Source organism: Malaclemys terrapin, chromosome 2 (assembly GCF_027887155.1).
Source record: "Malaclemys terrapin pileata isolate rMalTer1 chromosome 2, rMalTer1.hap1, whole genome shotgun sequence".
Taxonomy (NCBI): domain Eukaryota; kingdom Metazoa; phylum Chordata; order Testudines; family Emydidae; genus Malaclemys; species Malaclemys terrapin.
Genome location: NC_071506.1, coordinates 281503471 through 281516329, shown reverse-complemented (window position 1 = coordinate 281516329; position 12859 = coordinate 281503471). Strand labels below are relative to the sequence as shown.

Below are 12859 nucleotides of genomic sequence, written 5' to 3'. Positions count from 1 at the left end.
TATCTATCTATCTATCTATCTCATTCCCCTGCCTACACACATTTCTGTCTCTCCATCCTCTCTTGTATGGATTATGCGATGGAGAACCTCAGGTATTCACAGATCAGAAAGAAGCAGATGGTATCAGAGCTCATGGACTACTGAACCAGGGAGCATGACCTGACACTAATAAAGGCATGGGCCTGGGCACTGCTGGCTTTTGCATGCCACGGAATAGCTCTGTGCACAAACCGATGGGTTTGTGGGTTTTGCTGCCCAGCACAATGTGTGTTAATAGCTTTAAATAGTGGAAAAAATCTTGCAGGGCACAAATGCCACCTCATCACCATGATACAGACCTTGATGGGTTTCCGGGCCTCTTCCCTACCTCAACATTTCTAATCCCTAAATAGGACTCCTGTGAAAAAGTCTCTTCCTCTTTCCAACCCAGCCCCTGCCCCGGTTAGTTAAGAACCTCATTATTAACATTAGAATTCCTTAGCCTGCCGTAGACGAGAAATGCATTGGTTCCATTTTGGGGACTCCTTGTTTGCGTTGTTTAAATGCTTTCCCTGTGATACCCTAATAAATGCCAGTTTAGCACTGGCACGGTTTTATTAATAGGACTTATTTCCTAGTAACCTTCTGCTTGACTGAGATAGAGGTGTAAAAAACATCTTCCTGACACTGAGCTCTTTTAGGCTGTGGAATAAGCTCCCATGGGGAGTGCTGGACCCCCATCACTTGGGATATTGGAACTGAGCAAAACTGTTGGATAAAATGCGCTCTAGGAAACAATCCTGCACTGGCCTGGGGACAGACTGGATGATCTGATTGGCTTCCATTCATCTCTCACCCGCTCTGATTCAGTGATAAAATACTTCTGTGCCATTGCTCAGAAAATCGGACAATATCTCATACACAAGGCGGGGCACTAATCATAGTGTTTAACACGAGGGCCAGATCCCCAGCTGGTGTAACCCTGAGATGTTCCATTAAAGTCAATAGAGCGATGATCATTTAAGGATCCGGTGCACCACCTTCCAATCATGATGGAAATAAATGAATGAAGATTCACAACAACTCTGTGCAACAAAAGTCCCCATAGAATCATAGAATAGAATCATAGAACTGGAAGGGACCTCGAGAGGTCATCCAGTCCAATCCCTTTGCTCTCAGGGCACCATCAGAGACCTGCAGTGGGACTGGGATCCCCCGGGTCCTTCAGGACCTGCTGCCATAATAGCGGGAGCGGCTAAAATGTAAAATTTCTTTGTTGCAGGTGGGATTGGGTGAGCATAAAAAACAAGACTGTGATAATATGCAGGAAAACTCTATATCAACAAATGGTTTAAGCAAGATTTGTTTAATTCTTTGAATGGTAAAAATTGTGTCTGAATTCTGTTTATATATGTAATATGTTAACCGACCGGTTTTTTGTCTGATTGGTTTTTTTAAGTAGCATAGCAGATCTGCCTCTCGTGCGGGATTTGCAGGATCTAAGGTTTTTGCTGGTGGGAGTGGATAAGATTGCAAGAAACAATGCCCGTGCAAGTGGGAGTGGGTATTGCGGGGCGGGACAGGAATGGGATTAAAAAAATAGCTCCACACAGTGCTCTAGTCATCATCCCCGTTTTACAGGGGGCAGGAGGATGAAGCAACAAGAAGTGTCAGAGATTTTCAGAAGTCCATGCAATGAATCAGCAGCCAAGCTAGGACGAGAGCCCAGAACTCCCTGCACACACACACACAAAGGCCACAACCACATGGAGTTAATTGTGCTAGGTGCTGTACAAACATATAATCAGTAACTAGGGTGACCAGACAGCAAGTGTGAAAAATCGGGACAGGGAGTCAGGGGGTAATGGGAGGCTATATAAGAAAAAGACCCCAAAATCGGGACTGTCCCTATAAAATCGGGACACCTGGTCACCCTATCAGTAACTGTCCTTGCCCCAAAGGGCTCAAAAACACAATGGCTGGCAGAGAAAACACCAGTGAAAGCTGAATTCTTTCCAGATAATAGCATAATGCTAAAACAATCACCGTGGTTCACTCACAAGTAATAGTGGGTGTAAAATATTGTCCTTGGGAAAGAAAAGTTACCTTGAGAATAATCCCTAGATCTTTCTAGTGCTTTTCATCTGTAGATCTCAGAGTGCTTTACAAAAGAGGTCAGTATCATTATCCGCATTTTACAGATTGGGAAACTGAGGCAAAGAGCAGTGACTAGTGAAATCATTTCGTCAGCGCCTAGCTTTGGGCATTATGGGCCAGATTATCAGCGCCGATTGAGTCACCTAAATAAGTGGCCAGATTTTCAAATTTTGATTTCCATCCATCCGAGTGAAAATGGGACATATTTTCAGTTTGAAAACAAAGCAACCCTTGATCAGAAACAGAGCAGAGAAAGGTTCTGGATTGATAGTGGCGGGGCCTTATTTTCCTCATCCTATTTCACATTGACCCGCTCTACACAGAGGGTTTCCATAGGCCCATTGGACATGCCAGACTGGATCAGACCAGGGGTCAACCTAGCCAAGTAGCCTTTCTCCAGCAGTGGCCAGCACCCGACATCAGAGATCGCAATCCCTAAGGTACATCAGCACAGGAGCTAATCTGTGGCTTTTTTGTTGCTCTCTTTCAGCTTGAATTCACACACGATCAGATTGAAGGTGAGGAGGATTTGCATCTCTTTCCAGGCGGTGGCGGTGGGCGGAATGAACACAGCCTCCGGAGCTTATAATTCACTTGACAAAGAGGAGACTTAATTAACGGCTTTGCTATTTGTGGTATGGTAGCACCCGGTGGCCTCAACTGAGATCGGGGCCCTACTGCGCTAGGTCCTGTACAAACACAGAGAAAGAGACAATCCCTGCCCCTTACTGGATAAATAGAGAAGACAGACAACGGGGGTGGGAGGGAGGGAACAGATGGGCAAATGACTTGTCCAAAGTCATCCAGCAGGACAGAGTGGGGAATTAGAATCTCACTATCTCAAGTTCCCAGCCAGTGCCTGAGGGTACATCTACACTACAGGGGGGAGTCGATTTAAGATACGCAAATTCAGCTACGTGAATAGCGTAGCTGAATTCGACGTATCGCAGCCAACTTACCCCGCTGTGAGGACGGCGGCAAAATCGACTTCTGCGGCTTTCTGTCGGTGGCGCTTACTCCCACCTCCTCTGGTGAAGTAAGAGCGCCGATTCGGGGATCGATTGTCGCGTCCCAACGGGACGCGATAAATCGATCCCCGAGAGGTCGATTTCTACCTGCCGATTCAGGCGGGTAGTGTAGACCTAGCCTTAGTCACTGAACAAACTGTCATATCACCCCAGCTTTCTAACCTGCTTTCTACCCTATAATGCCTGCAGTCCAGCTGGGCTAATTCCATGACAACAGATAAATGCTCTGGTCAGGGCAAGTCCTCGCTAAAGGCAGGGGCACAGAACCTAATAGTGGGTGCGTACTCCAATGTGAGTAAAAGACACATCGCAACTGTGGTTTTCTCTGGGCTTAAGCAAAATAGAGTTGTTCCTAATTTCATGTCTGGGACCAGATCCTTGGTTGGTGTAAACTGAGGTAGTTTCACTGAGTTCAGTTACAGTAAGTGATTTCAGTGGTCATGTTTCTGAGGGCTTGTCTACACTATGGAGCCTTTGCCAGTATGGCTATGACTGCAGAGGCCCCTAGTGGAGATGCAGTGTAAGCCAACAGACGTGCTGGCATGGCTACACCACCTCCGCATACAACTTTAGCCACAGATTCATAGATTCCAAGGCCAGAGGAGAGCATTGTGATCATCTTAGTCTGGTCTCCTGTACAACACAGGCCATAGAATTACCCCAAAATAATTCTTAGAGTAGATCTTTTAGGAAAACAGCCAATCTTGATTTCAGAAGAGTCAATGATGGAGAATCCACCATAGAATCATAGGACTGGAAGGGATCTTGAGAGGTCATCTAGTCAAGTCCCCTGTGTCCATGGAAGGACCCTTGATTCTTGGTAAATTGCTCCAAGGGTTAATTACTCTCACTAATAAAAATGTATGCCTTACTTCCAGTTTGAATTTGTCTAGTTTCAACTTCCAGTCATTGGATTGTGTTAGACCTTTCTCAGCTAGACTGAATATTTGTTCCCCATCTAGGCATTTATAGACAGTAATCAAGTCACCCTTCTGTTTGTTAAGGTAAATTGAGCTCCTTGAGTCTATCACTATAAGGCATGTGTTTCATCCTTTAATCATTCTCGTGGCTCTTCTCTGAACTCTCTCCAATTTATCAACATCCTTCTTGAATGGTGGGCACCAGCACTGGACACACCCCCGTTCCAGCAGTGGTTGCACCAGAGCCAAATACAGAGGTAAAATCACCTCTCCACTCCTACTTGAGATTCCCCTGCTTATGCATCCCAGAATTGAATTAGCTCTTTTGGTCAGAGTGGGTATGTCTGTGCTGCAATTAAAAACCCGTGGCTGGCCCGTACCACTGCAGTTAAAGAGCCCCTTAGCCGAGCCCCTTAGCCCAAATCAGCTGGCAGGTGTCTAAAAGCAACGTAGACACACCCTAAGTCACACTTGACGCTCATGTTCAGCTGATTATCCATCATGTCCTCCAAATCTTTATCAGAGTCACTGCTTCCCAGGACAGAGCCCCCCATCCCACCCCATCCATCCTGCAGGTATGGCCTAGTTAAGTCTACACGAGGGGTTTTGCCAGCATAGCTGTATCGGCTGGGCTGTGTGTGAATTTTTTCACACTCCTTGCTGACCTAGCTGTGCTGGCATAACTTTGTAGTGTAGACTCGGCCTGTGTACCAAACAACTGTTGAAATGTCCCTCTCTTCTTTTTCTCTTCCTTACTTTGATGACTAATTTTGTTTGGGTCCAGATCCTTCCACAGCAGTCCCCTGGCTGTGTGTATGTACAGTGTCTAGCACATTGGTGTCTTGCTACGTGGTGGGGAGAGTAGTGATCTAGGTCAGAAGTAATTTACAACATCCCTCCACCCCAGGCCATTTCAGCTGCTCCAACCTGCGAAGAGGAGAGACAGAGCCAAGGCTCCAGTGCCCCCCCCCCACCCCGCCTTGTTCTGGGCAGGGAGTAAGCAGGTGCATAGCACCTTCTGGCCCCTGTGCTGCTGGACCCAAGATCTGGGCAGACCCTGCAGGGGTGCAAGAGAGACTGACTTCCTTGGGCAAGTCACCATCTAGCATGTAAAGCAGGGGTGAGGCGAGCCCCCTGGCGGAGTCTGGAGAAGTGATCATTGATGGTACTTGGCCATGTGGTTGGCCTGGTGACGGTTGGCTCACACGGAGATGCTGCAGAGGGGAACAGAGACTTTCCACATGGCTGTTCCTTCAGAACAGTAAGTGGGTTTTTTAGCACCATTGTTTGTCCCTTTGGATGAGGTGTATCTCCTGACCCCACACCCACCTGGATGAGCAGAGCTTGTTAATCCCACAATGACCAACCCTTTCTTTCTCATAAGCTATGCACATCTCCTTCTTGATCTCACAGCACTTGATCCCTGAGCCGTGTCCACCCTGTTCTTACCATGCCTGCCAAGGAGACATGCAGCACAATCCACTGAGGGGAAGGTCCCTTTAATTTGCTCCTTGATGAAATTGAGACACATTCCCAAATGGCTCTGCGGTGCTCTGCAGAGGGTTGAAAATCGCACATTGTTCAGATTACAGACATGCAAAGCAGATTTATTACATTAAGGACAACACAAGCGCCCCAATGAGAAAGAATAAAAATCACCCGATCTAACCATATGTACTTCCTTTAAAAAAACCCCCAACAACCAGCCTTTCTTTGCCTTTGAAAACTTTTCCCTGAGTTAAATTTGGATATAATCTGTTGCAGCTACATAATGGAACTCAGGGCATTTATTTTATTTTAATTTATTTCATTCGAAGGAAACGTCAAGTTCGATTTCCTAGCCGGCTGCCCCGGTCCCAGAAACTGACGCGGAAGCTGATCTCATGTGGTGCTGCAAATACCACATGCTGTAGCTGGCTGCCAGTAGCTCGGCACCCAACATGTCATTTGTTTAGACATAATTGATGCTTTGTGGTTGAACATCTGATGGAGTTTTTAACAGATTCTCAACTGCTTGAAAGGTAGAGCTGACAAACAGCACAGGGGAAAACTCCCCTATGGCTATGGGACCACAGGCTGATTGAAGGGAAGGAGGATAGGTTTCTTACTTTGGAGGGTTTTTCTGATCCAGGAGGTACTGGATTCCTGCCTTTTGTCTTGAGCCAGAGGTTCTGCCACTGATGTACTGCACAGCCTTGGGAAAGTAATTTCACCACCCCATGCCTCAGTTTCCCTTCTGACAATAACAGATCATTTAAAAAAAATGACTAGCGATTCCAGGTGCGTCTGTTTCTGGGGCCCAGACTGTGTGGCTTGAGCCACTCTGCTCCCAATGAGATGCTGCACCGAAGCATGTCCCAGAGAGCTTTCCACAAAGGGTAAGAGAAACGCCCCATGTCTTGGACAACAGTTCCCATCTCACTGAACACAGCTGCTGGCATCCAAGGTTGTGTGTGAGCAAATGCTGTGGCACAGTGCCACATTCTGAGCTGCAAGCCGGCCCCCTTGCATCATTTCAGTGGCACAAAGGGGTTGGAAAACAGCTGGATCGCCCCTAAAAGGAGATTCCCCTAAGGTGGGAGAGTCCCTTGCTGGCTCCTATGTTCTGTCCCCTTCCACTGTCCCAATGGCCCTTGTATAAGGGATATGTAGGGGAGAGTAGAGGAGGGGGCATGGCTGGAGCACTGCTGTATTCTACTGACCTTCAGCCAGGAGAGAACCTCTGGAGACCACAGATAGATGGTGTATTTTGGAGTAGCCCTGAGGCTGCTCTAAAGTGCAGCAGGTCATGGGCTGGTATAGACCATCCCTGGAATCAGGGAACCATTTCCATCTCCTTCGCAGCCACCCCAGCAGTTGCACCCACAGGCTACCAGGCAGAGCTGAGAATCCATGTTTGCCATATTATCTAGTGACAGTCTCAAAGTGGGACCCGCAGGCAAGGAACATGTCAGCCCATGCGGCCATGAAGCGCCACACACCCCTCCAGCACGGCATCAGCAACAGTGTGAGTTACTGAGGGGAGGAAGAACACTACAGGACACCAAATCCCAGCCCATGCCAACTCCACTCTCGACGCTTCCGCATAATGTGGTGTGTCAGCAGAAGCACTGGGCAGTAAAGGCATCACATACTGAATGAGCTGAAAATACTGCCCGTCCGTCCGGTCCTTGGTGCAGTTCTTTCCTGACCCTCATTGTGAACTGGAGCCCTGAAGTTATTGGCAGTGGGTGTCTTTCCATTGATTTCAATGAGCTTTAGATCAAGCCCTGATCTTTCCCTGCTCCCTTCTGGGCTCAGCCTTGGAGCTTCATCAAAGGAGATGCCTGGCCCCTTTTCCCTTTGCGTAAGGAGTCATCTGCAGCAAGAAACTGATGACAGCAACCTAGTCTGTTTGATTTTGAAGCAGGCAGAGCGAGATCGAGTGGAGACGTTCGAGTGAGTTTCGCCCCCCTTGGAGTGGAGTGCGGTTACTGCCACTCATCCTGCTACTGCAGGGAGAGGAGAGATCAGAGGGATGGGGTGGGGAAGAGCCCCAAAATGAAGAGTGCCCAGGATGGAGGAGAAATACGGAGACGGGGAAATGGAGAGAGGCCTGTCCTGTTGCTGTTTGGTCCGGTCAGACTAAGACGCCGAATAGATCATGGGAACCTCAGCAATGTCTTCTAGAGGGTGTTTGGGTGGAAGTTTCCAAATCACAGCATTGCCGAGGGGACTAATGGAATCAGAGCAGAGCTTTTTTCCCATAATGCAACAGCCCTTCCCTCCCGCCTGCCCCCCGAGCAATGCACGTCAGCATCAATCCAAGGTCTGCGGTGGAACTCAAAGCCACAGCTTTGCGAGTGCTACCGAACAAGCCAGACGGAGGTCGGAGCTCCTGCTGACAAGGACTTTTGAATCGTTAAGGACAGGCCAAAGCAAACGAGCGAGAAATGCTGCGAGCAAAACCCTGTGTGTTTGTTCAGCTGCAGCTGGGCAAGGGCTGCCACAAGAAGGCCAGAGCAGCCACTTTCGCCTTCAGCCCATGGTGATGTAAAGGCCATGATCCTCAGACAGGTTTGCAGCAAATGAAGTGGTGATAACCAGCCAGGCCGGGGAGAACCTCATTCTTGGCAGCAAAGGGTGGAGGAAACAGACAGATTGTGCCGTGTCTGGTGTGGAATCTGAACAGGCTTCTATCCCCACGTTTTTCTCTTTCCACGTCTGCTTTCCAGAGGCATCAATTTGTTTCTCTCCAGGCAGTACGATAAAAGGGCATTTTGCTTTCTATCTCAAAGGCCATGCATTTTTAAGAGGTTGAGATGTCTAGTTGGTCAGAGCACAGAAGGAGCCTCTTTCTGTCCCTGGCAAAACATCAAAGTGCGGGAGCCTAGCCAAGACCAGTCTATGGTTCTTGTTTCTAGACAACCAGCCTTCAGTGCCCTGAGCGGTCCCTGATCTAGTTCTGTGATTCTCAGACTGTGGTCTGGGTGTGTCACTGCGGGTGAAGAGATGAGTCTGTAGCCTCCAGCAGTCAGCAGGGTTTAAATCTAGCACCTTTAGCATGGACCTCCACCGCGGGAACTGAAGGAGTAACTCTTTTAGCTGGCAGCAATAGCAGGCTGTTATCCTCAGCATGGTGCAGCCACTGGAGGGGGACAGAACCCACACTTTATAAGCATATCCCAGGATCATATCACCCTCTAGTGTGTGGCCTGCGACTTACACCTAAGGGAGTTTACCGTTAGCCTGTGAGATGGGTGCCGAAAGTGCCGGGTGCAATCCGCCCTGACAGCATATTGTGCCTGTCCGTATGTCACCCTGGTTTGTCACAGACGAGCTGCTGGAGGGTCACAAACTAAACGGTTTTGAAAGCCAAGCACACGCGGGTTGTGATGGTACAGGAGAGGCGAGGCCAAGAAAGGATGGTTCTCTGGTGAAAGGGCTGCTTCTTGGGAAACTAAATTAGTAAGGCTCTGGTGGAAAGGGTCATTTACATTCACGTCAAGGTCCCTTTGCACTGCCAAAGAACGTAAAGGGGCCTTTGGGTGAATCAGGCCCAATAAGCTAGCAGGGGGGAGGGATAGCTCAGTGGTTTGAGCATTGGCCTGCTAAACCCAGGGTTGTGAGTTCAGTCCTTCAGGGGGCCACTTAGGGATCTGGGGCAAAATCAGTACTTGGTCCTGCTAGTGAAGGCAGGGGGCTGGACTCGATGACCTTTCAAGGTCCCTTCCAGTTCTAGGAGATGGGATATCTCCATTAATAATAATTAATAATAATAATAAGTTAATAATGAGGACAGGCAAATCTAGAAAATCCCCAACTGCTGGAGACGGGACACTAGAGAGGGAGGGCTCTGAGTTACTACAGAGAATTCTTTCCCAAGTGTCCGGCTGGTGGGTCTTGCCCACGTCCTCAGGGTCTAACTGATCCCCATAGTTGGGGTCAGGAAAGAATTTCCCACCACGTCACATTTGCTGAGACCCTGGCAGGGAGCGGGGGTGGGGATCGTCTTCATCTGCACATGGCGCATGAGTCACTTGCAGGTTTAAACTAATATAAATGGTGAATTCTCTGTAACTTTAAGTCTTTAAGTCATGATTTGAGGACTGCAGTAACTCAGCCAGAGGTTAGGGGTCAATTACAGGAGTGGGCAGGTGAGGTTCTGTGGCCTGCATTGTGCAGGAGGTCAAACTAGATAATCATGATAGTCCCTTCTGCCCGTAAAGTCTATGAGAAAGATCTTCTAACCCTTCAATCCATGCCCCAGAGCCTGGTTCCAGCTCTGATCGCTTGTGGAGACTTTCCACCTTTGTACGCCAACAAAAACAGTCACCAGAAATGTGTCTCATGTCAGGAGAAGTAAATGTTGCCAAAGAATTGGTTTTATAATCACCTCACACCCCTTGTACTTGGGTGCATCATCCAGCAGGTACTTCCCATCACAGCCTTCCCCTAATTCCATCTCTCCTCCACCTCCTAGCGCTCTGTGGGCTACGGGTCAGAGGATGAGCCCCTGATGCTGGTGAGCAGTTATTCACACGGGCGGTCTCACTGGCGTCCATGCTCACCAACCTTTAGGCTCCAGTTCCACCACTGGTGGTGGGGCTCAATACAAGAATGTGGTTCTCTGGCCTGTGTGATGCAGGACCCCCGGCTGGATCATCACAATTGTCACTCTAGCCTGAACAGCTACACAGTTCTGAATCTGGCCCTTAGTACTGCTGTTATTCCTCTCCTGTCTGCCTTTCTCTCCCCAGTCTGCATCTCCCGGGAGTCTGGCTAGACTAGATTTCCTTAGCCCTCCCTGGATCCTGTTTCAGTCACTTATTCATTAGTTTTGCATTCGGACTTTTGCTCACTTCTCTTCTCTCATTTTTTATCACCTTTCTCCTTTAATTCCATTTTTTCATTCTTTCCACTGGCGTCTTCCAGCAGCTTTCTCTTTCTTTTCCTCTCAGTCCCTTCCTCCTCCACTCTCATTTTTCCTCCTGCACCACTCTGCTTGTTTCTACCCCCTTCTCTTTCCTTACACTGCTTCTTTCTGCATCCCCTCTCTCCCTTTCTAGATATGCACAGTCTCTCTTTCTCTCCCTGTGTCTGTCTTTGTTTTTCTTCTTGCTCTCTCTCTCTCTTTCCCTCTCCTGGGCGTTGTCCCCATCGACAGGGCAGACACCAGATCCCCTGGGAATGATTTGCTACAGCCTGGGGCCCATCTCATGGTACCCTTGCTGATGGCTGGACAGAGAACGCCATAGTGAGTGGTATTCAAATGAACATAAGAACATAAGAACGGCCATACTGGGTCAGAACAAAGGTCCATCCAGCCCAATATCCTGTCTACCAACAGTGGCCAATGCCAGGTGCCCCAGAGGGAGTGAACCTAATAGGTAATGATCAAGTGATCTCTCTGCTGCCATCCATCTCCACCCTCTGACAAACAGAGGCTAGGGACACCATTCCTTACCCATCCTGGCTAATAGCCATTAATGGACTTAACCTCCATAAATTTATCTAGTTCTCTTTTAAACCCTGTTATAGACCTAGCCTTCACAACCTCCTCAGGCAAGGAGTTCCATAGGTTGACTGTGTGCTGTGTGAAGAACTTCCTTTTATTTGTTTTAAACCTGCTGCCCATTAATTTCATTTGGTGGCCCCTAGTTCTTATATTATGGGAACAAGTAAATAACTTTTCCTTATCTACTTTCTCCACATCACTCATGATTGTATATACCTCTATCATATCCCCCCTTAATCTCCTCTTTTCCAAGCTGAAAAGTCCTAGCCTCTTTAACCTCTCCTCATATGGGACCCGCTCCAAACCCCTAATCATTTTAGTTGCCCTTCTCTGAACCTTTTCTAGTGCCAGTATATCTTTTTTGAGATGAGGAGACCACATCTGTACGCAGTATTCAAGATGTGGGCGTACTATGGATTTATTTAAGGGCAATAAGATATTCTCTGTCTTATTCTCTATCCCCTTTTTAATGATTCCTAACATCCTGTTTGCTTTTTTGACCACCTCTGCACACTGCGTGGATGTCTTCAGAGAACTATCCATGATGACTCCAAGATCTTTTTCCTGATTCATTGTAGCTAAATTAGCCCCCATCATATTGTATGTATAGTTGGGGTTATTTTTCCCAATGTGCATAACTTTACATTTATCCACATTACATTTCATTTGCCATTTTGTTGCCCCATCACTTAGTTTTGCGAGATCTTTTTGAAGTTCTTCATAGTCTGCTTTGGTCTTAACTATCTTAAGCGGTTATCTGCAAACTTTGCCACCTCACCGTGTACCCCTTTCTCCAGATCATTTATGAATAAGTTGAATAGGATTGGTCCATTTCCAGCGGTTCTCTTGGGATTCAGGACCTCTCGCCATGCCGTGGAAGCCCTGAGAAAGCTTAAGAGCAGGCCTGAACTTGATTTGAAACTGGGCCTCTTGCAGCATTTGTAATAGGCCATGAAGTGCCCGAGTCACCCGCAGCTCAGGTGGTTTCTTTATCCTATTGAGAACGCACTCTTACCAGAGCACAAGGTCTAGGGCTTTGGGGGATCACTTGTGTCCCTATACACAAGCATCCCTCTTTCTGAGCTCAATGGCTCACACAGTTGCCCTCAAAGCAGTGAAACTGGGGCTGCACTTCCCTCCTTTGTATTTAAGTTAGTCATTAAACCACTGGCAGATTCAGTGGATATATTATTATGATTAATTGCTACCTACATTCTCAGCTTGAATAGCTTGTATGCTTCTCCTGCATCCAACCATTAAGGAATCAGGCCCCAAAGAGACCAGAAATACACTGTCCAATACATACCTATTGCCAATGCCAATTCAATCCATTCCCAGTCCAACCAGGAGAACTCGTGACAGTGGGCATCTCACTGACTGCCTGGGCCTTTCTTTCCAATTTGAAATAACAGATTTGGGTGGTAACATGGCACTGACCACGAGGTTATATGTTTATCGCCGCACTACAAGATCCTCACATTAACAGCAAAGCAAAGTTCATGCGGGAACAGCAAAACAGGAAGTTTGACCGTCCTAGTGTTGCAAAGTCGCTTCCCCATCACAGAGCAGAACTTTTCAAATCCACCAGCCGATAACGTCTGTCATTCTTGGAAACGTTTTCTGGAGGTTAATTGAACGGATGTTTTCACCCAGGAAGTTATTCGCTGATTTTCAAGCTGTCCCAACAGCAGCTAGAGTAGCCTAGGGGCTGCTTTTGATTATGACAACGGCTTACGATCCCTAAGAGATCATATGCCAACTGTGCATTGAAGTAGCGG

At 47.7% G+C, this 12859-nt stretch overlaps 1 protein-coding gene across 1 annotated transcript in view; it reads left to right on the top strand.

The window, feature by feature from the left end:
- Positions 1 to 12859, top strand: part of MYL3 (myosin light chain 3) — a 46168-nt gene that overhangs the window by 18451 nt on the left and 14858 nt on the right. The window contains exon 2 of the mRNA XM_054016740.1: positions 2627 to 2654. Coding sequence (XP_053872715.1) covers positions 2627 to 2654 — 28 coding nt within the window. The remainder of the gene's footprint in view (positions 1 to 2626; positions 2655 to 12859) is intronic.